Source organism: Lepidochelys olivacea (assembly GCF_965140295.1).
Source record: "Lepidochelys olivacea isolate rLepOli2 genome assembly, chromosome: 3".
Taxonomy (NCBI): domain Eukaryota; kingdom Metazoa; phylum Chordata; order Testudines; family Cheloniidae; genus Lepidochelys; species Lepidochelys olivacea.
Genome location: NC_140413.1, coordinates 147,304,526 through 147,330,511, shown reverse-complemented (window position 1 = coordinate 147,330,511; position 25,986 = coordinate 147,304,526). Strand labels below are relative to the sequence as shown.

The following is a 25,986-nucleotide window of genomic DNA, read 5'->3' as shown; positions in this document are numbered from 1 at the left end:
GCACTGTAATAGGTTGATGAGGCACCTGACTCTTCCCCAACAAATCAAATAGTTTCCAGGTCCACTGAGACAAATACGGAAACCTCAAGCAGGGGAGTCAATGCAAAAGATCAAGAATGAAGAGTTATATTAACATTTTAGTTTTTTGTTTTTAATTCACACACTTGTCTTTGCAACTATTTAAAAAATAAATTAGAAGCAAGCTTATACTACTACACCAACTGCATCATAAATTAGTCACACACACACACACCCCCGTCCTTCTTTTTGGACTATTACTCTACTTACCTATCTGTCTGCAGCTTCCAAGTCCGAGTATGCTGAGCTGCATCTCCATGGTGTTGCTGATGTAAATGTTGAGGATGCCGCCTTTGCTGCTGCTCCTGTTGGACTTCCACCCAGCATGGAGGTACAGTGGCTGAAAATCGTGGGGTCAAAGTCTCAAAACGGGTTAATTCCACCAAGGATGTCAATGTTTCAAGGGAAAATGGTTGGTCCACCAAAAGATCGACTCCTAATATTTGTTGAAGGAGACAAAAACCAACAGGTTTACTACATATACTTTCCTCTCCAAAACATCCTAGACCAAATTTCAAAATTATCCAAGCTATTCTAACACTAGAAATGTTTGTATGAAGATTTTTTTGAAAAAGGCATGGAAAAAAAATAGCTAGTTTTGAAGTCAGCATACCTAAAAGCAAACTTGCTCAAAAACTTTGATTTTTGCACTTCAGAACGTTTCTTTTTAATATCTATTGACCCACATCATGACAAAAATCTTTCCATTCAGAGAAAACTGTTGTGATGGATGTGGAATTGCTATGTAATAATCTAAAGACACTGAGGTATAATAATTTTAACACTGTTCTCTACATGAAATACCCCAGCTGCAGTCTCTCGATGATCTAAAGCTATTGTTAAGTAGAACTAGTTTGTATAGTGTAATCTTGATGAGACCAAGCAATGGATAATCATAGCAAGGTCAGCTTCCATGAAAAAACTGAATACACCCATTTCACCAAGCACAGAATAAAAAAAGGCTAAATCACACATCACCTGATGATGCAGGGTTACCCTAGTTCTAAAAAGCTCCCTAAGATGCAAACGTGCGTGTAGGGTGGCTCTACTCTGAAAAGTGATTATTCAGAGATTTCAATTTACATCACAGATCTGCTTCTTGTATACTCAGTCTTTGTTTTGTGACGAAAGTTATTTTAACTCGTTAGCACTACAGAGCCAACATAGGGGAGAGTAGAATTCTATTCCTTCTTGTGTATAAGAAATCGTTTTAGTAAAACGATCATTTACACCTGTGTCAACCCCAGTTATGGCAGTGAGATACACAAGTGTAATCTGACCTGCTAAACATTTAATAATTGATAAGGATATATGAAAAGGTAAAAATCCAGGTAGTTGTCAACTTACACAGCTGACCACAAACTATAGGCTTGTCTTCACTGTATTAGCTTAAAGTGAAAAATGAGGGGTGCCCCCTAACCGGACTCCCATCCACACACAACAGCCTCTAGTTTGAGTTAAGGTGGAGGTTTAAACTCAAGCTAAGTGATCTGTTCAGAGTATATGGTTTGACATATGTGAGATTCAGATGCTTAAGCTCCTAATGCAGTAGAGATGTAGATATGGCCTACAGCTGAAGCTAGCTCATTTCAGATGCTAATCTAATCACATTACCAGTGTAGTTATGCTGTGCAGTTTATCAAATCACTGTGCATCTCCAGTGTTTCACAGTCCAGATGATCACTCAAGCTAAGCTACAGTGAAGTAAGTCAACTGTATTATCTTGAACTAACTGCTGCAGTGAAAACAAGCCTTAGATATGGTGTTTGAGGTGAACTGGATATTGGAGAGGTAGAGCCAGCTGCTTCCTTCGGTCTGGGGAAAGGAGTAAACCTTTCCAGCTAGCAACCCAATATCTGAATGAAGCTGCAGCTTGGAACAAGGTTAAATCCCAATAAAGTTGGGAGAAAAACTTACAGGAAGAGGGAAACAATCAGAAGAGTTTGCAGAGGCTATACTAATAACCCTAGCTGAGGGAACGCACCTACCATTTGTTAAAGTCCAGGTCTGTTCTGAAAAAATGACTAAAAATGACATTGAATTCATTGTTTAGCAGATCAATAATTCTACATGAAAACATCTTCAGTTTACAATTAAAAATACTTTAAAAACTCCCAGAGAGATGACCATAACTTTATTCTAGAAAGCCAGGAATCTGTACAGAATAAATAATCTCCATTCTCTTTTTTGCCTAATAAATTTCATAATTTGAAATATTTTCACACCACAAAAAGGCTTCTAAAATACACTAGAAACTCTAGGACCTGAAGAATACCAAGTCAACTCCAGTATTCAGGCTGCTATATATGATTTGTCTACCCAATTTTATTTTTAAAATGTTATGTTTATGTTAGACTGAAGTATTATATAGCATCTGTATCATAAATTCTGCCATGACAACAGTTAGAGATTGAATAGATGATATTAATTCGACATAATGAGCTTACAGGCTTATTTAAGGGGTGTAGAAAGTTTAGCTTCGGCAGTGATAAAACACTGTCACTTCCACATTTATCCCCCACCCCACTTCAAAGAACAAGCAAAGATAAAATTAACTGGGAAAAATACTGAGTTAGGGTATTTTTGCAGCCATCATTATGAAACCGTGAACAAGACTAGACTACTGATGACTACTTGACATGCTTAAAAAAAAAAAAAAAAACCACACACCACAATATATTTTGTTATGTTTAAATGTGAATGGTTTACCTGTAATGCCTGGACTAGAAGGATTAGATAAGGGCTTCATGCCTTCCGATGATTGCTCTACCCCTTTAGAAAGGGATCCATCCACAAGTATATCAGCTTCATCTATATCATCACAGGTTCCTCCAATTTGAAGGAAATGAAGCTCTCCACCTAAAATGTGGTTGACATTAACAGAAATAGTTTGAAACAAGTTTATGTCAAACAAGCATATATTTCCTCAAACTCACTTTTAGTTAATGAGTACATTATTTGGTCATTACATACAGTAGTTGCGAAGCATCTCAAGGCTCTTTGTATATTTAACTTTACCAGAAAAAGTAAAGCAACATAACCATGCAAATGTTCATTCCATCTGCTAATGGTTATGAATGAAAGATCAGCCAGAGAAGTTCCTTCAACACCCAAAAAGACAGCTCAGTACCCATGAAAAAAGCCAAAAACTCTTCAGATTAGCCTTTTCGTAAGTATCATACAATTCAAATCTTGCCATAATACATTGATACAACAACATTTCAACTGGAAACCCATTCAAAACAACTCAATATATTCTCTATAAAATACCACTTCCTCAACTTCTTATAGTCAGGGCTATAATCCAGGAAAAATCCACTTGTCCACTAAATTCTAGGTGTGTAGTAATCTTGCCTTGGCAAGAAGAACCTAGAGATGAGTTTCTGCAGATTTTTAAGCTTTTATTAATAAACTTAAATGCCCAACAGCTATAGGATCTCTCTGCTAAGTACCAGAAAAGTTAACATAATTCCCATTGGTTTGCTGCTGGTATTTGGAACTTTTGGGTAGCTCTTGCGAACCACGTATTTCTCACTGTTCTTTCTTTGGAAAATATAAAGTTACCTTCCTTACCTGTAGTTTTATGTTCTCTTAAGTCAGAATTTAAGATGTGAGAAGAAATTTCTTTCTTACTCCCATGCCATGGAGAAAGTTTCCCCCAATCCCAACACACCTTGCTTCTATCTGCTCCCCCAACAGGCACATATGGAACACTGCACCAATATCCATCTCTACCAGCCTAAAAATTTCTCATCCAGGGACGCTGGAACAATTTGTATAGTGGGGGTGGTTCAATGGCTCACAGCAAGCTGTAAACCCTGTATATGATGGAAACCACTTCAAGCCAGGGGGTGCAGCAGTACCCCCAGTACCACTAGTTCCAGTACCTATGTTCTCATCTGTGGCAGCAGGCAAGAGTGCCACCCATTAAGATTGCCTGACACTTCCCACTGTAAGATCCTGTTTTCAGCTGCTTAGAATTTTAGCAAAGCTTAGCTGCTTGGTCTGAAATGATCTATACTGGATGTCTGCCTCAGGATGAAGTCCTTAGACATTTTCATCCTTTTTGTTCAGGCCTATAGGTACACCTGACTTGTTCCAGAGTAGAGCTCATACAACAAAAGTTTCACTGCCCAGACCACATCTAAGCTGAGTAGGTCTCTTCCAGATGCAGAGGTTTATAGTTCAGAAAAGGGTAAGAACAGACCGATTCAAATGAAAAACATTATTCCATTTGGGGCCAAGTTCTGAAAACTTCATGGGCACCGCTTTAACTGGAAAATTGTATATGCAAGTTTCTTGTCATCTCCAGCTCCCCAATGCCCCTACCTAATGCGATTGCTGAAAAGGAAAGCCTTTTTATAACATAGGAAGTATGTGATGATGCCCCTTCCCACTGGTTCAAAACAAGGGGGTTGGTAAGAACTTGTAGAATCAACTTAAGGGATCATTGTTAATTTGGCCTTTGAACCAGTTGTCCTTCACACATCCCTGTATATTATCAGAAAGTCTATACATTATGCCTTGTTTGAAGGTTTTTTCATTCCCATCTTTAAGTTTCCACCACTTAGGTCGCTCCGGTGCTCAGATGCTTCCGAGACCTCTGTGTTCTGAAGTTCAACATGAAGTCTGTGCCATCACACAGTGCATTCATCAGGTATTACCTTACAATTGATTATTCGTGATCTCTTATCCTTAAGAAAGGAAAGATTTTGGGACTTGTTTCCTCCACTGGTTTAAGTTATGAGAGAGCTTTCTCTTTTCTAAAGCCATGTGTTCACAATCACCAAATTCAGTGCCAGACAAGTCTGTATCCCCATTGAAGTTTCTGGTTCCAACATTATAGCCTTCTTGCACTGTTTCATATCCAGCCTTCACATGTCCAACATGTGCATTTAGATTTTGTAACCCTTCACCAGCACCTTGACTTTGCAAGCTTTCCATTTGGTCTCTTATACATGTACCACATTTACTCTGCTCTAAGTATCTGGCATGGCTCCAAACTTCTTCCAGTCAGCGTTCCTATATCGCAACTTGCAGATCTCAGCTTACTCGCTCATTTCCGTAACTTTAGCTACCCTTGCTCCCCTCCCCTAACACCATTCCTAGTCAATTTTCAATGCCACTTCACTCCCCCACTATTGACTTTGTCCCCCAGCCCAAACATACAAACTCTGGGCTCTTGCCCAATGATGAGTTCTGTGCTCCTTTCACTACTCTGTCAATTAATTCAAGCTCTGGTATAATGTTTGAACAATGTGAGTGTAATGGGAAACACAGCCTTCCTGTGAACACTGGTGTGAAATTGGATGACATCCTAGAAGCCCCTGAAGTTAAGACCTAAACCCAAAAGAATGCTTTAATTTGTTACCGAGTTACTGAATTTAACTGCACTACTGTTCATTACTAACACAGTTAATATTATTTGCCACCACTAAGAAAGGTTAATCATCAGGGTTTGTCTTCACTACCTGCCAGATCAATCCAGCGGGGGTCCATTTATTGCGTCTAGTCGAGACACAATAAATCGACCGCCAAGCGCTTTCCTGTCGACTCTAGTACTCCACCAGAGCAAGAGGCACAGGCGGAGTCGACGGGGGAGTGTCAACTGTCAACTCATTGCACCTCGGTGAGTAGATCTAAGTACGTCAGCTTCAGCTACGTTATTCACGTAGCTGAAGTTGTGTAACTTTGATGGATCCCTCCAGTGTAGGCCAGGCCTCAATTTACTGTAAGCTTGCAGGATTCCGTTTGGTCACTATCATAAAAATACGTCTCGTTCATAAGCAGGATATATGGCTTGAGCACAAGGCACAGAATAATGGAGACAGATGCAAACACTTAACTTCTCACACATGTAACTACAATGGGATGCATACATTCTAATTATGAATGCAAATTAACAGACTATTTCTGTACTTACTGGCAGTTTTGAAATGGAATAAAGAAAATTAGCTTTTACCCTGTTGTTCTGTTGGCTCTTGGCAAGTTGACCTGACAATTTCGACAGCTTGCCACCTGGGAGTTTGAAAGTTTCACAATTCATGAGTTATCCATATTTAGGAAAGGTTCTGGGTTTTTGAATATGAAACTTGTAATTTCCTCCCTCATTACTCAAAAAAATCAGGGAACTGATCTTGATCAAGTTTCCCCCCAAAAATATTCATTTTTGAGCTTAGGCCAAGTCAAAATTGAGTTTTCCATACAAAAGGAGTAAACAAAACAAAAAAAAACATTAAATGAAATTTCCAATAAAACATTAGAATAATATTTACCAACAATCCAACACTAATATATGGTTACAGAAATCATTACAAACCATTTCTGAAACCACAGAGTATCACGAATTTTACACTCTATATGGACTACTAATGCATTCTGCTCAATCTAGATTAATAGCATTAAATCTGTTAGCAGTTTTCAAAACAGTCAACATTTTCAAAATGCATTCTACCACAAAAAAACTTCAATCATTTTCCTCCACCTATGCATTCTGTATTAAGTAAGTAGCTTTATTTTCAGGTTTCAGATGGATTCCTCCAGCCTCCCTGCTTTCTAGCCTGGTGGAGAGCGCATCTGCAAGCTTTGTCATCTGTTCAATGTGCCAGGAAGAAGGTTTCTAAGCTACCTTTCAGCTACATATTACAAGTAGAAACATTAAAAATAGTACCAGTGCGACTGGAAGCACCAATTATTATTGGATAGCTCAGTTAAGATCAGCATCAACTTGGTATCATGGTGACCCCAGAGAACAATAGAACTTAAATAGCAATTTAATGCATTGATTTTTTTTTTACCTGAAAGATTTAGACCAACACAAGAGGGAAACAACACTTCAGATACAGAATTTGATACAAACACAAGACCCCCCCCCCACACTTCCCTTACCACTCACATGTGTCAGAAACAATCCAGAAATTCAACTAGGGCTATCTAATCCAAAATATGTAACGTATGGGAGTGGAAATTAAAAAAAATAAAAACAACAACACACTTCGTTCCACAATGACAAAATTATGTAAACTAACACCAAATAACTCAATTCTTAGTTGTGATTTCCTTGCAAGTAAACCATTTCATCAAAATCTTTTGCAAGACCCTTAATGAAGACAGAAACACTAATTATGGCAAAGGCCACCTGAAAGGCCTACTCTCCTCATGGTATAATGAATTGTTACTAATAAATTTAGGCAATAAGACTGTCACCACTTTGGAACAACAGGAAAAATATATGAAGAAAAGCCAAAAACCTCATCAATAACTTTAATCAGTCGGATCTCTCTCCACTTAAGGAAAATATAAAAAGGGGAGTCAAGCATTGGAGAGTATGTAGAGGAACAGGGACCTCTCTGCATATATACTGGGAATGATCTGTTTTGAAGGAAAACAGAATTTTTCAGATAAATAAAGTTAGGTGACCGACCCGAAGAACTCAGTGATTCTATTAGTTTACAGTCCAAAGGAGGTTACTGACTCAGGAAAATGACATAACACAATTATTATTAGCAGCCAGATGTGCAACAGCTCATTTTTGGAAAAGGACAGCTCTCCCAACATTAATGGCATAAAGAAGTAGAGCAGAGTATGAGAAATTCTTTCAATGAAAAATGTGTCAGACTTTACACATCCAGATCAGGTACATTTTGTAATGGTTGCTATTTCTGGAATTTGAACAGAATACATGGACAAGAAGTTGACCAAACACAAGTGGGTATTTTTAAAGGTAATAAATACAGATTATGAATAAAATTCCTTAATACTGGTATGGTAAACTCATGTATATTAAGAATGACAAAATAAAGTTTAAAGAACTGTAAAAAAAAAAAAAAGTGATTATCCAGACTTACAATCTGGCCAGAATATTGTGGTTAATAACCCTAACTCCTAAAAAACTGGCATGGAATCTTTAACCACAACACTTCTGTTATATCCTTCAAAAAGACAGCACCAATATCAGCAAAATATATCCTAACATCATGCAGAGGCACAGATTTAGTGCCAATTCAGAGACTGAAACAAAATACTTTCTCCTCAGAATGACAGATTTTCTTGAAACGCCCATCTACAAATTGACCAAAACCAATCCCTTTTAGATTTCATGATATCAAGATCATTGCCAGACATGCTTATGAACAGGAAGCCATCAAGGCCTTATTCACAAAATGCATTTTTTCCCTTTATAAAATGTTTTGAGACAAAGTTAAGAACTATTTGTAAATGTTAAATGAATTCAGTCTTAATGAAGCTTCAAAAGGACTCATTTCACAAAGCTTAGGAAAGTTATGAGAAAAATCTACCAAGGAAAAAAATGGAGAGAGAAAAATGTAAATAAAATAGAGTACTTAAAGCATAGATGGTCAAAAAGCCATGATTCCACAATCAAGAAAGAGGATAACTTTGCCTAAAAGCCAACCCTGATTCAGTGGCAAAGTGAAAGCAGCAATTAGAAATAACAAAACAATGGGAAAAAAGGGAAACTGATAGCAAATCAAAATAAATTAGAAGTTATGAAATACAGAAAATTGATATGGGAAGCTAAAGACATAGGGGGAAACCCATGGCTAGCAGAGCTAAGGACAATATGGATATTAGCAACAAAAGAAATTCTAGCAATTGTATAAGCCTAGATGGAGGTGGTAAAATTATTGTTAATGATGAAGAAAAAGCAGGAGTTGTCAATAATTATTTATGTTCCGTGTTTGGAAAGATGCATGATATCCTTTTATTACATGAGGATGTGTATTACTTTCTAGTACATTAGCAACTGAGGAGGATGTTAAACAATGCCTGCAAGGGATAAACATTTAAATCAACAGACTCAGATACCTTGCACCCAAAGAGTCCTAAAATAGCTGGCTGAAGAGATCTATGGCCTGCTGTGTTTTGTTTATAAATCTTGGAGTACAGGGAAAATCCAGAAGACTAGGACAACAGAATTATCAATACACTGCGTGCACCTAAAAAATACATTCCAGTTTTAGAGATATCACCTAAACTTTAAATGTGGAATAGTGCTAGAACCAGGGGTGAACTTGAGAACATCCTCAATATATGACCCTCAAGACCACTTTTGTAGTTCTGAAACACAGTCAACATTCTACCACATTTAACATTTGTCATTTTATTATAGCGTTTATCACTTTTTGAAAAAGTTTCTTACCTTTGGTGCAAGCACACAGTCTGTCTGTGCCCGAGCAGTATATCACAGAGACAAACATATCTGGTTCCTCATTGCCCTCCTTTTTAGGTGGCTCCACTTTGGCCAGAATTTCAAAGTTCGAAAGATCTAAAATTTTTACAAATCCTCCCTGAGTAGTTATTACCAGGTGCCCAAGAGTAGAGATCTCAGATTTTTTCTCTCTCCCATTACCATTCTTAGGAGTTACATGTATTTCTTCTACAGGCTCCTCACACTCATCATCTCGATTATCCAGTATATCTGGTGGGAGCAAAATTAGTGAGGTAATTGTGTCCTGTGGGTCTTTGATATGCTGGATTTTTATTGGTTCCTCCTCTAGAGTCACTATTCTAGTGGCATAGTTCATTTTGTAAAGCACTAGATATCCACCACTAACATTTCTCTGCTCAGGCTGAATTATTAAAGGAGTTTGTACATCTGCTGGTGACTCGTGCTGGATCACACTGATATCTGTGCCATTCACAACAGCAAGACTCGACTCTAGTTCACTCTTCCTTCTGTTACATAGTGCCGAATTTAATTTATTTAAATTATTCAAGGCCTCTACTTGATTTATTGCACTCAGGGATTCAACAGGGCATGTCCGTAGTCCTACTAACAAATGAACTCCATCTGCACAAGGAGTGATTGAATCTACACAAAGGTTCTCCTCCTCTGCAAACTTAGGCAGTCGCAGGCACTGAACCAATGTCCCAGGCTTTGGAACCATAGAGTTCCACTTATCAGAGTCCGGAGAAGTTAGATTGGCTGCTGCATCTGCGAATTGTTGAATGTAAGTCACAGGTGGATCCTGCAACAGCAACTGTTCCTGACTGTCCAGCTCCATCTCAATGATCTGTGGAACTGTAAAACCATCATCATGTAAACTTTTACTCATAATATTGTTCATCTGTGAAAAGATTTTTCCTGCTTTTTCATCAGACTCCTTAATGCTGTAAAGAAGCAATATTGGTAAAGTCCTCCTTACCAGAGGGGAATTCAGTTCTGAATTAGTGCAGGATTCGTTGTCAGTTGATCCCTGCTCTGATACACTCTCACCTCGAGTCCTGCTTAAACCATCCAGTGATCTCTGAGAGTTACTACTAACGGGGGAGGTAGCAGGTGATTTGTATGTTAATAAACCCCCAGCTAATAAACAAGGAAAGGGAATGTTGTGTTGTTCCAGATGCTTTTCCTTCATCTTTTCACTCTTACAGTTAGCTAGACAGGGATTTGCCCCAAGTTCTTCTAGATCCTTAACTGTGTCTTCAAGCACATTTGCAACGATTTCCCACTGAAGTTTCTCAGGCTGCTGAAGAATGCTCAGGGCTGTTACATCAAGGCTCACCTCCATGGTTTCTTTTTGTGATGTATGCCCTTTAGAACAAAACAATGCATTAGTAGATATCTATATAGCTATACAGAGAGATATTCACCATAACCTAAACCAAATAAATATACATTATAGACTAATTCTATTAACTAACCATTTAGTCATTTCTCTACGTACCTTCAAATACAGAGGATACAAAAATGTGACATTTCCATACCCGGGAAAAACCTAGAAACATTTATTCCCTAAAAGTTAACCACTGTCCTTTAAATAATTAACAAAATTCAAATCAGAATGATAGAGGAAAAGAAACTGAAGACTTTCCCAACAAGCCAAACTTACCTTCCTTAGTGGCTGTCCATACTTAAACTCATAAGCCACTCAAGTGGCTCTGCTGTACACACACCAATACCCTCTCCGGCTACCTAGACAGCCCAGTATGACCCCCTCAGAAGGGCAGATTCAACTCCCACTCCTAGCTGATAAACCCAGCTACACTACCGCCATATTTTACAGTTCGCATCAGCTGACAAACCATCCAGCAAAACACCCCTGCAGTATTCCTAACGACCAATCATAAAATATGAAAGAACCACCACCAACACTGAAATATGACCTGGTCTAATTAAACTGGAACAATGCAAGGATAAAATTTAAAAAGGGACTCCGAGAAGTCACAGAATCTTTGCATTATTTAGTAAACATGAATGATTGCAAACAAAGGTCCTAGGTTGATACCAAACCAGGAAGAAGAGCTGAAGGAAAATAAATCCTGAGCGTCTTCTTTTCCAGCATTTAAACTTGAAGATCCAGATTTCTTCACCTCAAGTCTACTCCCTTGTACTTATGCATTATGATATATTTAATTACATGATCACAGTTTTCCTGCAAGAACCCTATCTCATTCAGAGTGCAAACTGGAGAATGTAGAGCGAGTGAGGCAGTTCTAATCTCCCTCCCCACCCCATCCTTTGACATTTCAGTGAGGACCCCAACCTTATTCACTTTGCACAGAAAATGAAGAGGTCTTGCAAAGAGCAGCTGTGATCATGTCATTAGCTAGCAAAATACATCTATACAAGCAAATAGAATTAAGATTTAGGGGACTATCTTTGTCACTTCCTGACTTTCAAGTGTTTCCCTTCTAAAGCTTTAAACAAGTTTTATTTAATATAAAAAACTGATAATTTTTTTTTTTTGCAAGATTTCTACTTCTCAACAGTACAAACCTTGTTAGAAATAAGCTGAAGCTTTCCTTTGCCTCAGTTTGAGAGGTTATTTTATTGATAGTCATGTAATCAATTTGTGGTATCCAATAAAGATTATATTAGATAACTAAGTCAGATAAACAAAAAGGAATATTCAAGTCACATTTTTGTAAAGTTGAATTTAACTACTGGTATTCCCCTTAACTACAAAAATTCAGCTGCAGTAAGTTGATCATGGCACCCTTTTTGCTGCTCACCCCACTACTCTGCTTCAGACGGATACCATTCCCAGATATTACAATTATACATTTAGTTCACCTCTCAGTCTTAAAAGGTGGTCCCTCTAGAATGAAATCAGGTTTAAACTGCAGTTTTTATATACTCCTTTTTAAGGACAGAGAAATTTAGCCTTCAGAGATATGAATGTGGTACATTTCACAAACACTGTTCAATCCAAAAACTCTTGGAAATTCAAGGTTGCTGTGAGTATCTCACTTCTGAATTTCCTGACTTTAGACTTTTTAAGTTTGCTCCTCACTCCCGTCCTACTTATTCTCAATTTACCAACACAACTGAGAATGAGCACAGCAGTGAGTTTACTCGTCCCCTCTTCTCTACCTCCTTCCTTGCTTTGTCTATAAAACATCATGCAAAATGGCATGATATAAATAAGTCAAAATCTGAAAGACAGCAAAGTTATCTCACTGTATTTTATTCTTTTCAAATAAAAGGCACTAAAGAGTATTTTTTAAAAGGTATAGTTTTACATCTCAATCTTCACTGTTGCAATACCACAGGGGGGAAGAAATGTCAACTACAGTCAATAGTCTTTTCAAATTCCTGTTGTCCTTGTCCAGCAACTGTTCATTTAACCAGTGATGTGTAAAAGTTATAATAAAATTAAATGAAAACAGATAATGCAGACAAGCATGACAAGAATAAAAACAACAAATCCTGTACAGACTCCAGTTAGGTAAATAAACATGAAGGTTTATACCTACTGGTGAGAAACAGCAAAAAACAAACCCAAGAATCTTTATAATTCAATATAGCATTTGGGTCCTTAGTAATTTTGTCACTACGGAAAAAGATTTACACAACTGAAAGTTATTGTACAACTGCTAAAGTTGACTTCTCACATTTTTATTTTAAGTCTCCCACAGAACTATGTATTTCCTCAGTTCCAGAAATGGGACAATCCAGACCCAAACGCAAACTATCAATATTTTGCTTTCTTTTTTACTTTAGCTTTGAACTTTATGTGCTTTTTTGGTTACATGAGCTATTCAGATACTGCATTAAACACTTTTCAGACACTACTTTCATACAGGACTGCACATTCTTCCCCAATGACAATTTTTCCCCCCATTAACACAGTTTGAGAAGAACTTGAATGCTATTTTGAAATTTAACATCCTTCTAGTATCATCTAACATACAATTTCACTAGCTGAATGATAATTTCTAATTTTCAAATGCCTATATCTAACTTCATTTACTTTTACATTACTTCATGGTCATAAACCCCAGTTGATTATGCTGCAGTTCTAATGCTTCATGCTATTTAAAATGCAAACACATTTGTATGCCACTATTACTTTTACTATTAGTTCTTTCCACTACAAAAGGTATGTAATGTGATTTTAACCCCTTGCCGTGGGATTTTAAGTAAGTAAAGTGTATTTTGCCATTTTACATTTTCCCAAAAAGCTTTAGCTTGTCACAGACTAAAGTGTGGGCATGTAGCGTAGCTGTAAATGTGATCCAAGACTATCTTTTCATATGTACATGCAAGAAAGCAGAGTTCAAATTAACTTCATTTCCTAACCCACAAATACTTAAATTCCTAACAGATTTTTGCATATAGTGTTCAAAAAATATACCCACCTGTCACAGATTCTGATCTGGAATGCTCTTCACTGTCTGAATCCTCCAGCAGATCATCACTAAAAGCGCAACACAGCTCAATGAGATTCTAAAACATGGCAACTGCAACATTTTCAATCATGGATTACATACTTTGCATTTACTCAGCCTCTATCCATCAAAGATTGTACAAAACAATGTTTGAGATACAATAGGTTTTATGCCTATTTTAAAAACAGAAACTGGGGAATGAGCAGGCTGACAAACTTGCCCAATGTCATGGGCTAGAATTAGAATTCAGCGTTCTCAATTCCTAATCTTATACAGACTATACACTCCCTTCAGAGTAACAGAAGTCATTCAATGACATTTAGGTAGCAAAGTGTTCATACTACCTCCCTATTAACTAAGTATTATGCTGTACCATGTCCAGAGGGCAAGACTGGGATGCTCTTATCTGAATTCTCTTAGAGATCTCTCCTAGTACTGATGGAGTGGCCTCTGAGGAGCCAGTCATCCAAATACGGAAAGATTGCAATACTCGACTGATGCAGGCGAGCCGCTACTGCTGACAGGGCCTTAATAAAGGCCCTTCGAGCCACAGAGATTCCCAAAGAGGACGACACTGTATTGGTAATGCTCTGAGCCTATGACAGACCACAGAAGACTCTTGAGGGAGGGATGAACAATGACATGAAAGCAGGTATCTTGGAAGTCAAGAGCAAAAAGCCAGTCCTCTGGATCTAGGGATAGGATTATGGTAGCTTGAAGTGCTGCAATAGGACATAGGTGTTCTAGTTCCTGAGATCAAATATCGGCCTCCAACCACCAGGGAACATTAAGACTCCTCGACTTGCTCTAATGGAATCTGGAGGGATTCTGCCAGATGCTTTCTGAAGTCCTGGAAAGCCCTAAAGTTATCTATATCAGAGAGCAGTTGTGGCATCACTGGCTCAGCAGGGGAGGAAGAGGACTTGACCAAAAGGGGCAACACTTCATTTTGTGGCTCTTCCTCCTTGTGGATCTCCTCACATACCAGAGAATCATACAGTATGGGTGAGCGGTCTTGTGGTGCCAGTGGCTGTTGTGTTGGTGGTGTTTCTTGCAGGCTGATATCCTATAAAATTGGTCACTAAAGCATCCAGGGGTTCCAGCAAGCCCAACAGTATTCGTGCCCAAGGAACACAGGGCCATGTGCTGGACTCTGGAAAGTCCTCTTCAGGGTGCGTACCTAGAAGTGCAGGGTGGTACAGAGCTGAGACAGAGCCTGGACGGAAATCTGTCTGAGGAGGTGTCATCGCCCACGCTGAATGGGAGGCTTTTGGGCACTGGTGCTAGTACCAGAGATGGCATGTCAAGTCCTGTTCAGATGAGTAAGGGTTCAATCATGAACTGCCAAAGTGGCACCTAGGAACAGCTCTTACAGTGCTCCTTAGGAAAAGGGACTCTGGTTCCTCCAAGATGTGGAAATTCTCAAATGAAAGAAATCTGGACGGTGCTGGAGGACTATGACAGTGAGAGCTGGAGGGCTAGAATGGTACCAGGGCCCATAATGGGGATGGCTGCAGGTCTGGAGATGCAGGCGGTATCTCAGATTGTTTCTGTCCAGAGGAGGATGGTACCAGGGATGGAGTAAGTTGTTGGTTTGAGATGTCTCTGTAGCTCTGAAAGGATGTCAGTATCGATGTCCTTGAGGTGGTCTTCGATGCATCTTAGTACCTAGAAGTGTCAGACATTGAGGAAGGTGCCTCTCAGTATTGAGAAAGGTGCCTCTCAGTGATGCTTAGTTGAGGATTTCTCCAATTGAGACTTCATCTTAGGTGGTACCAAAACCTTGGTACCAGTGTCAGCTGGAGCCTTGACTGTACCCATTGTGGGATGCAAGATCTCTAGAGAGTCAGCTTTAAGAGATGATTTACCCTTCTTTCAAGAGTTGCTGACAAGGAAAAAGTGTTTTCTTCTCTTAGAAGGTTTCATCTCTGAAATCACCCCTGGAGCGCTGGAAGTCACCGGTACAACCTAAGAGGTTAAGGACAACGTATGGAGGGGGGAAAATCTGACCCTGCCAGTGCTAAGGAGTATTCCAGGAGGAGAAACTCTCACGTAGCTTCTCTATCTTTGCAGGACATGCCCTTAAACCCAGTACAGACTTTGCACTTGGACAGGACGTGAGATGGGGAATAAAGTGGACCTGGGAAATTATAGACTAGTGCATTTAATTTTGATACCCAGAAAGATACTGGAACAAATTAACAATCAATTTGTAAATACCTAGAGGATAACAGGGTGATAAGTAATAACCAACGCAGATTTGTCAAGAACAAATCATGTCAAAACAACCTAATTTCCTTCTTTGACAGGGTTACTAGCCTACAGGATAGGGGGAAAGCTGCAGACATGATAACTTGAGTTTAGTAAGGTTTCTGACAGTCCCAACATGACATTTTCACAAGCAAACTAGGGGAATATGATCCAGACAAAATTACTATAAAGTGAGTGTTTAACTGGTTGAAAGACCATATTCAAAGAGTAGTTTTCAATAGTTTGCTGTCAAACTGGGGGAGCATATCTAGTGGGGTCCCACAGGGGACTGGTACCTACTCTGTATTTTCATTTATGATTTGGGTAAAGGAGTGGAGAGTGCTTATAAAATTCACAGATGACACCAAGCTGGGAGAGGTGGTTAGCACTTTGGAAGACAGTATTAGAATACAAAAATGACAATCCTGACAAATTGTAGAACTGGTCTGAAATTAACAAGATGAAATTCAATAAAGACAAGTATTATACTTAGGAAGGAAAAACCAAATGCACAACTACAAAATGGGGAATAACCGGAGAGGCAGTAGCACTGAAGAAAAGAAACTGGGTGCTATAATGGATCACATATGATTGACTTATATTCAATGTACTCCAGTTGCCAAAAAAGCTACTATCATTCTGGGGTGTATTAACGGGAGTGCTGTATTTAAGACATAGGAGATAACTATCCTGCTCTACTCAGCACTGGTGAGGCTTCAGCTGGGAACTAATTCTGGGCACAACACTTCAGAAAAGAGGTGGACAAACGGGAGAGAGTCCAGAAGAGAGCAACAAAAATGATAAAAGGTTTAGAAAATCTGACCTCTGGTCACGTTTAGTCTTGAGGGGAAAAAAGCCTGAAGGGGGGGGGGGGGGCTGATAACAGTCATCCAATATGTTAAGGGCTGTTAAATTGTTCTCCATATCCACTTAATATAGGACAAGTAGTGATGGGCATAATCTGCAGCAAGGGAGATTTAGATTAGGTAAGAGGAAAAACCTTGTAAGTATAAGGATAATTAAAAGCACTGCAATAGGCTTCCAAAGGAGGTTCTCCATCATTGGAGGTTTTTAAGAATAGATTAGATAAGCACCTGTCAAAGATGGTCTTGGTATACTTGGCCCTACCTTAGCATAGGGGACTGAACTAGATGACCTCCTGAGGTCCCTTTCAGCCCTACACTTCCAAGATGCTTCAAGGCACCGGAGACAGCTGGAGTGCCCATTGCCACAGGGAAGAGACCTGTGGCAAGTCTGGCAGGGTTTAAACCTGAGGACTTGGGAAAAGCCATAGACCACAAAAGTTGAGGAGTTAAATTCAATAGGGGGGACCCCTCCATGCACAAAATGAACTAAAAAAACCATACTAAATAGAGTAAATAAAGCTAAAAAGTAAGAAAGGTGGGGAAACAGCTAGGAAGCAGTGGACACTGCAGCTGCTCCATGTCAAGCTTCAGGCAGTAGAGAAGGAACTTAAGCAGTGGCAGGTCTGTGCCTCCCTACTGCGACACCTGGGAGCACACAGTGCTGCACTGGGCAGCCACAGACACAGTTGTTTATAATCTGCTGTTGAGAGTACACAGGCACACACACATATCCTATGGTGGAACACCAACAGGGATGTATACTTGAAGATGAATTTCAGTTAAAAAGAAAAATAAATTTCTGCTTCCATGCAGACTAGCTATTACTTTCTGGATCCCCTGAAGTTTAGTAAAAATGTTTAGAAAGGAGACAGAAAATTTTGTCACATCACCCTTCAACACTGACTTCCCCAGGAGTTTTCCATCAATGATTGTTTTATGGGCATGAGAGAAAGAAAGTCTACATTAAATTTATTATGCTCAGATATAGTAATAAGATCTCACAGAATACAGAGATGTATTCGTTGTGAATATACACACGGTGTTTTTTGGCAACTGCCATCCTTCCCTTTGCCTGATATCATCTCTTCAGTCTGCATCAAGTCATAGCTAACAGATTGAAATGCCTCAGGACAGGGTTTGTATTCTCTTTGTAAAAGGCCTTGCAAACATACGATTCTATAAACACACATTTCATAACCAAGGTAAGCAGTAAGGAAAGAATTATAGTTCTTAGTACTTCCATAGTAATTTGTACTTTAAAAGCAGTGTACAAACAACCAATTAATAAGACATGGAAAAGACAAGATCTGGCAACTCTTAAATAATTTTACTTGATTTCAAAAGCATAATGATTAGAAACTACACTTTCCAAAAGCTTTACAACACTTGCATTTAACTACTATCCCGTGTGATTAAAATGAAGATCTATTCTTGACACTTAAGTTCCCCTACATTATTTCTAGCTTCCTGCATCACAATATTTCAAGCAAACTCTGATAATGTATCCCTTCTACCTGCAAGTTGAAAACTGCACACATTAAGACAGATGAGGAAAGTATTTTTAAATATAGCTGGGGTAAAACAGAAGCTTTGAAAGAAAAATGATCATCATTCACCAGACGGGACTTCAGTGACATTTTTACATCACGTAGTAGTACATAAGCATCACCACTCCACATTCCACTCCCATCTCCATGAATAAGCAAATGATGAATTTCTGCTTTCTAACTAAGTGTGAATAAGTTTAATGGCATTTCTAATACATTATCCAAGATGGATCATTTTAAAAAGATATTTTTAAATCTGGAAGGTTAGCATACCTGTCTCCTTCCAATTTTGGTATATCTGAGCAGCTAGAGGAATCTTCTAGCCATGCTAATGTTGGTCTCCTTGAGTCAACCCCTGAGCTCTGTTCTCCTGACAACACAAGCTGTTGAACAATTGCTGGATCATATGCATTGATCTCAAACTTTAAGTGAACCTGAACAAATAAAAATGTAGAGGTGTACATTGATTTAAATTGACAAAAAAAACAATTACTACTGAATTCTTAAATAAGATGTACCTTCATAAGTTTGGAAACATCCCATATGCAGATCTTTCCTCGTTTTGTTGCTGCAGCTAGAAAGTGAGGGCAGCTTCCTGATCCAAAGCAGGCTATCCTGTCAGTGCCATCTGTGCAGGGAAACTGTGCTGGACTTGTTGCAAGTGTGACTGAGAGGGGTACGTTCTGTGTGTGCTCACCTTTGACAAATGGGCAGTTTGGGGAATGTCTCTCATGTTCAGACCTTTGTGCATTAAAAAAAATATATATATCAAAACACTGGCTTCTCAGAGCAGCAATTTTGTATTAGAATACCCTCTACTAACTATTAAGATCAATTTCCATGTTTGTGAAGACACTACATACATAATGCAGAAGTAATATCTCAACCTGTAATAGAGTTGAATCATACAATGAAATTGTTTTAACCAGAGTATAAGAATACCATACTGTTATTGATCCTTAGTTTGTGGTTATTTCTCAATAACCATATTGTATGAAATGCTTAAAGGACTTCCACATATCCAACTGCAGGGGATTTGCATACACCATTAAGAGAAATAACCATGAAGTTATCATGACAACTGCTGGGCTCCGACTGGCTACTAATGTCAAAAGAGCAAGCAGTAAGATGCTGTAACAAGAGAGAAAATTTAACTCAAGAGTATATACAGTATCATCACTTGTAATACCAGACTTCATCTTTAATGTAGCTTTAGTAATAAGTGAAGTACTGTTTAGATCTACATTTCTCCCTACAGAAAGGGACACTGAGATATGTAGAGTCTTAACCAATAAAAATAAAAAAAAACTAGTAAGACAAGTGTGAAAGATTTCTGAATTAAATTTGTGCAGTCGGTGGAGATACTGAAAAGAATCATAATTCTTTACTAACACCTGAAGGATAGTATCAAAGAAGAGAAAATCATCAAGTGTAGTAAAAGGGGTAAAGAAGAAGCAAAGGGCTAAAATTAAAAAAAAAAAAAAAATTCAGGCCAGCCAGAATGTAATTTAGCAAATGTTCAATTTAAGACATGTATTTAAGACAAAGTTAGATCAGGCACCTAGAAGCAGGTAAAGAAATGCACTCATGCATACATTTAACAAGTCATTTGAAAACTAGTGATCCCTTTATTTAAAGGAGGTAAGATCCAAATCCGTTTCTCTTTTCACACTTTATATCAGTAACCTCATCAACTGTCACACCTAAAACAGAATCCTGAACTCAAGTATTTACAAGTGAAGAGATTTTAGGTAAACCTAGCATGTCAGAAGACAGACCATTAAAATTTAAAATTATTCCAAATGAGAGAGAGAGAGAGAGAGAGAGAGAGAGAGAGAGAGAAAAACCAAGAGCTTTCACCAAGTGCAGTTTCATTCTTTTCCTGTTTTATAGGTAGTGCAATATTGTGCTACTTAAAATGGCAGGACAGTTTGCATTTAACACTGGTATTTTTGGAAATCCATTGCTTCAAAACTTTCTAAATACAAATGCATAAGAAGAACTCAGGGAAGGTATGTCTACCAAAGTGCTCCACTTAATTTTTTTCACCTAATATATTTTTATATTATACAGAAAGCAAAATAGGTCTCACATTCCACAAACACTTAGGGCATGTCTACACTTACCTCCAGAGCAATCGAGCCAGCAAGGGCCAATTTATCGCATCTAGTGAAGACGCGATAAATCGATCGCCAAGCACTCTCCAGTCGACTCCGGTACTTCACTGGAGCGAGAAACGTAGGTGGAGTCGACGGGGGAGAGTCAACAATCGACCTACTGCAGTGAAGACACCGCGGTAAGTAGATCTAAGTATGTCAACTTCAGCTACGTTATTCACGTAGCTGAAGTTGAGTAACTTAGATTGATCCCCGCGCAGTGTAGACCAGGCCTTAGACTCACCAAGGTTCATCTGTAGGCTCCCAGCATACCAAACACACACTGCAGGTAAAACACATGGCTCTGTCATCTCCTGATGAAGCAGGCTATAAAAAGAGAAGGAAGTAGCTGTGCATCAATGATGTCAACATATCAGTTTTAAAAGAAACAATTTAACTAATTATTTTATTCTTTTTTTTATATACTGTATACTTTATTTCTGACAGCAAGATTTAAGCATTACATCCATATGCTGCACATAAGTTTAGACAGCAAGAGGCAGTATTTTAAGTTGAAAAAGTACAACACTACGCTACTACGTAAAAGACAGACGGAGCACTGAAAACTTCTCTGGCCAAGCCACTGGAGATGAAGGAATATCAGAGGTCTCAAACAAGAAAGAAGAGTAATTACTTTAAGTAATTTTTGTTGAAAAAAGTCACACAACTGTATGATACAAAACAGCTGATAAATAATGCTCAGATTTTGTTAACATATCTGCAAATTTTTAAATACCACCTAAAAGATTGAAGAATGCTAAACTATCTGCTAATCTGTTAGAGTGCAAATATTCCATTCCATTTTGTCTCTCATACAAGAGCTTAACATCCATACTTAGCATTTTTCCCTTTGTTCCCCAAGTCATTAAAGTACAGTATATCTAGGAAACATTTAAATGCAACTCTGATATTTCTCATGATACTGCATTTGTTCTTGGTTGAAAATTGCTAGCAAGCATGTAGGGTCTAACAAAAAAAATTCTTTACTAAGTATCACTAGTTATTTTTAGGCTGCCTTGCAAAAAAGGCTCACCTTTTAAATGCATTTAACAGGCTTAGCAGTTGGCAAATAATGCTGATTTCAGTGGATGTAAGCTAGCCTTACAATAAACTAAAAGACCTACTGTACCATATATGGATTTACATAGTGAAGGCTATCTATAAGAAAGTGCTAGAAACTTAAGGGAGCTAATGAAAAGCATGGGGAAACAACATTAGAAAAAGATTTGTGATTATATTTAACTGATTATTCAACTAGCCCTAGATGTGTTTTGAACCTTCACCACATTAAGGACAATTTAAAATGTTATTTCAATAAGTCCCATTAAGTCAGTCTAATTTAGTGAACAAAGAATTCAGATCAAACTTTTTGCTTTTTCTGCCTTATGTAAGCTCTCTCTTCATAAAGGAGAAAGCTTTCAGTTACACAGAAATTGTTCAGTAATCTAGTGAGGTGAAAATAAATTAATGTAATGTTGATGATTAACAGAATCGGAGTAATTATTTTTGGTCAGAAATACAGATTTAAAAAAGAGTGCTACATATATGGGAACTCAAATCATTATCCTCCACTGACCATGGTCAAAAAAGAACTGACCTTGGAATTATTCTGGGGATAGCCTCAATGCACTTAAAGCACGAGACATCTCCTAGCTAGAAAGGGCTCAGTTACTTCAGAATTCTTGAGTTAAGAATTTCTGCCTGATCTTGTGCTACGAACAGATAGGAACCCATTGAGAAGTTTATCTTTGAAGAGCATTCATACGCTTTCCTCTGTATCTCTTTTAGTGTAAAATACGGCAATAATGTATTTATATCTAAAACTCATCATCTTTTTACCTGATGATAGAACCCAGCTTGAGCCATGGGATCTGGCTGCGCCCACCTATACCCTACATGAGGCCATGAGGTGAATGTCTCCCGTCTGTTAGCCTCACTATACATCAAGGACCTATAAAGAGACATTTTATGTTATCCAAAGTGTCATTTAGAAGAATATTAAATGACTACAGGCTGCACAAACATCTAAGAAAGCAAATGCCATCAGTAAACAGATAAAATTAAAATCAAACTAAAATTAGCCATTTTTGCAACTATCAGGAAAACTATGGGAAAGAATGGTTTATCAACAATGGATTTCAGAAAATTTCTTCAAATAATTTAAATATAAGGCAATAAATACGTGATCAATTTCACATGCAGGAATAAAGTTTGAATGTACTGTAATCCACTATGCACTCTTCAGCCAGATGGAAAAGAATAAGCATTAAACACTATCAAAATTATTCTCCTTGTCTGATATTCAAAACCTATCTAACCCCTAAAAATGAGGCATACAACTATCTGAAAATCCCACTGAATAATCTTTGCTACCAAAACCAGACTAGGATGCCAGAGATGGAGATACATACTTTGCTGTATCCAAAAGGTCATTATTTTAGCGCAAACTTAACTGAAATTATGCCAAGTCCATGTAAGACAATATGCTACATCATAAATACATTGTAAGCTAAATTCTGAATTATGCAGCTGAGGTTACATAAACCTTTATTAATGTTAAAGTAATGAAGCCTGTATCTTTTCTAGTTTCCACAACTGTTTATCTTTTCAGTATGTTCCACACATGGGTCTTAGGGGATTGAGAACTGTATAAAACAGTGGTCCTAAACTTTTTGGACCACTCACTAAGTGACCCAATCTCATCCCATAGTGCATCATATCCCAGACACCTTTGCAGGTGAAAAGAATTGTACTATGGTGGGAGCTGGTGCTGTTGAACAGAGGAATGCCCCCACCTCATCACCTCTCATTCTTTAGAGTTTCAGGTGAGAAAACACAGCACTTCTGAACAAAGTTTCAGCTCCCCACTGCCTCTCCCCTGACAGTCTATTCTGCTGCCAGAGCCTTTCACTGCAGCAGGGAAAAGCTCTGGCAGTGGAACACAATACTGCTAACAATATCAGTGTAGATGTTGGAGGCACTGCTTGGGCAGGTAGTGAGCCTGTGTAAGGTACATATTGGGGGTTCAGGCATGTAGGGCACTATACTCACCTAAGCAGTGCCTCATTGTCTACACTGCTGTTTATACCCATGCTAAATAGGTGTGCAGTGTCGGTACTGTAAATGTAGATGTACCCTTTTGCTTAACATGCTTGAAAGAAGTAATTATGAAACTGGGAATTCAAGGTAGTTTTATTCCCCATCTCCAAGATCAGTCCAAGGAGTTTTCTGCTGCCAAGTGAAGACACTGTAAATAGCTCTTTATTTGGGACACTGTAGTATAAAAACAGTGTTGCACTATTGTTGTGCATAAGAATTAAGTTTGGTGGTCTATACTAGGTATATGAGTGAATGTATGTGTTATGATGTCTATCAAAACAGACATAAATGACTCTCACAACACACCGACAGCCACTACATCAAATTGTGGTCATATCAACTCAAGCTGTGAACTTGGGAGATCCAACATTAAAAGCAGGGCCTGGGTAAGTTAAACCTTGCAGAGAAGTCTAAGGAAAAATATGTGTGCTGCAGGAAGTGGTTTTGACACTTTGCTCCAAATAAATATCAGTACAGAAACATGCCAAAAGTTATTAAGCAATGGCCTAAAAATATACAACTATAGCAACCTAACTAGCAAGCAGGTATCATTTATTATCTTAACCTTAACAAGGTATTGCTGGAATCAGGAAAAGATCAAGCAATAGCAAGACAAGTGCAGTTTTCTCCTTTTGCTGCTGAAAAGGAAGTGATTGAAAGGAAGCATTTATACTCTGCAGAGGATGGCACAAATTTAAGAGGTAGGGGAATTCAACCAGTCTTCCACTAAGGAAGTAACACCCAGGAGTTATAAATCCACAGAGGTAGTATCTTTGGAGAAACAGTGGTTTTATTTAATAATGCCAAAATTTGTAAAAATCATTTACACTAAACCTTTACACATTAACCAGTTTCTGAATTCCCCATTTTCTTTTCCCGCAGATGGATAAATCCAATTTCTCCTTATTGAAGAAATCAGAATGATCCACAATCTACTTTGATCCAGACAAAAGGTAAAATTCACCATTAACATTTTTTTAATATACCTGTCCACAGATCGACCAGGTCCCACGCCAAGTTCTGGTCGCGCACTGGGTAAGAGGTAAGATAACCTATCCATCACAGAGGAGGCTACAGGTAAGGCAGCAATATTTTGATTTATCTTCTTAAGTTCATTTACAATGGCGTTGGCGACAGACTTCAATACATGATGAGGAAGATGGAACGTAACTGTTGCCCACTGAATTAAGAAAAAACATTCAATTTGATATTCAAAAAGTTATTACAAGAAATTACAATACAAATATTTCACCTGGAAATCAGAAACAAGAATCAAGAAATACTAATGTCCAGTCTTGTGTTTAATAAGTGTGTCATTGATGCTAGCATCAGAATACTAATACAACACAAACATTTGTTCAATTTTTTAAAACTGCAGCTCATGAAAACTGAGTGCATTTATTACAGTTAGTAATCTCATTTGATTATACCACTCAATGCTGCACATGGCGGCCAAATTCAGCAATGTGAGCTCTAAAAATGCCTCAATTAAGATTTTTTTTTTGGTGAATTATAGTAAAAAAGTTGAGTCATTTGAGTTATAAAAGCAGGAAAAACATGAGATACCTTAAAACTTAATAGCCTTTTTTTATATCCCAATTTAGTTCTCAATCAGAAGTGTCTTTAATGTCTGAAGAAATTTTTTTTTTTTTTTTTTTACAAATAAAAGTCCTGAAGTCATACCGTTGCTCTGTAGAGTTTTAGTGGGGATTTTTAAATAACCACTTGTTTGCAAGTCTTTGGAGGTTAAGTTTGATGCCTACTCAGAAAAGAGTTTGGAAATAGAGATCTGATATTTAAACGTTTTATAAACTTTTTTTTTTTAAAAAGTTAAAGAGGCAGATCATTCTTTATTCAAAACTTCAGCATTTCATACAGTATTCCATTTTGCAGAGAAATCAGAAAGGTTGTTAGAGGACTAAACATGTGTCCACTTTTAAATGGAAATTGGTATGCAAAACAATATGGTTTCTGGTATTATGATTTATTATGAATTTCAGCAAAGGTAACTAACAGGTACACCGAGTTTCCATAAATTCAAAGATTACTCAAAATGCATCAATTTTAGGAGAGTCCAGAGGTCCTTTGGACACTTCACTTTTAAATGTACTCTTGTGCTACTTTACCTAGTTGCCGTGTGCGCCACATACTTGCAATTAAGTGTAAATTAACCAATCAGGGTCTTTTTACTATGTTATTAAACAATTAAGTTAACAACTTGCACTGAAGTATTAACTTATTTCTTGTGAGGATACACACACACAAATATTTACCCTGTCATTCTGTTTTAATATGAATATATAGTACTATAGCCAGCTATTACTGTAGCTCTTTTGGGTAATGTTGATTGTTAAT

The 25,986-nt window shown here is 37.9% G+C and overlaps 1 protein-coding gene across 1 annotated transcript in view; it reads right to left on the bottom strand.

The window, feature by feature from the left end:
- Window positions 1–25,986, bottom strand: part of BIRC6 (baculoviral IAP repeat containing 6) — a gene marked incomplete at its 5' end in the record, with an annotated part of 315,285 nt that overhangs the window by 266,762 nt on the left and 22,537 nt on the right. Inside the window, 9 exon segments of the mRNA XM_084624643.1 lie at window positions 289–514; window positions 2,788–2,937; window positions 9,239–10,633; window positions 13,684–13,742; window positions 18,650–18,810; window positions 18,895–19,117; window positions 20,777–20,859; window positions 22,372–22,483; window positions 24,618–24,811. Of these exon segments, the coding sequence (XP_084480769.1) occupies window positions 289–514; window positions 2,788–2,937; window positions 9,239–10,633; window positions 13,684–13,742; window positions 18,650–18,810; window positions 18,895–19,117; window positions 20,777–20,859; window positions 22,372–22,483; window positions 24,618–24,811 (2,603 nt within the window).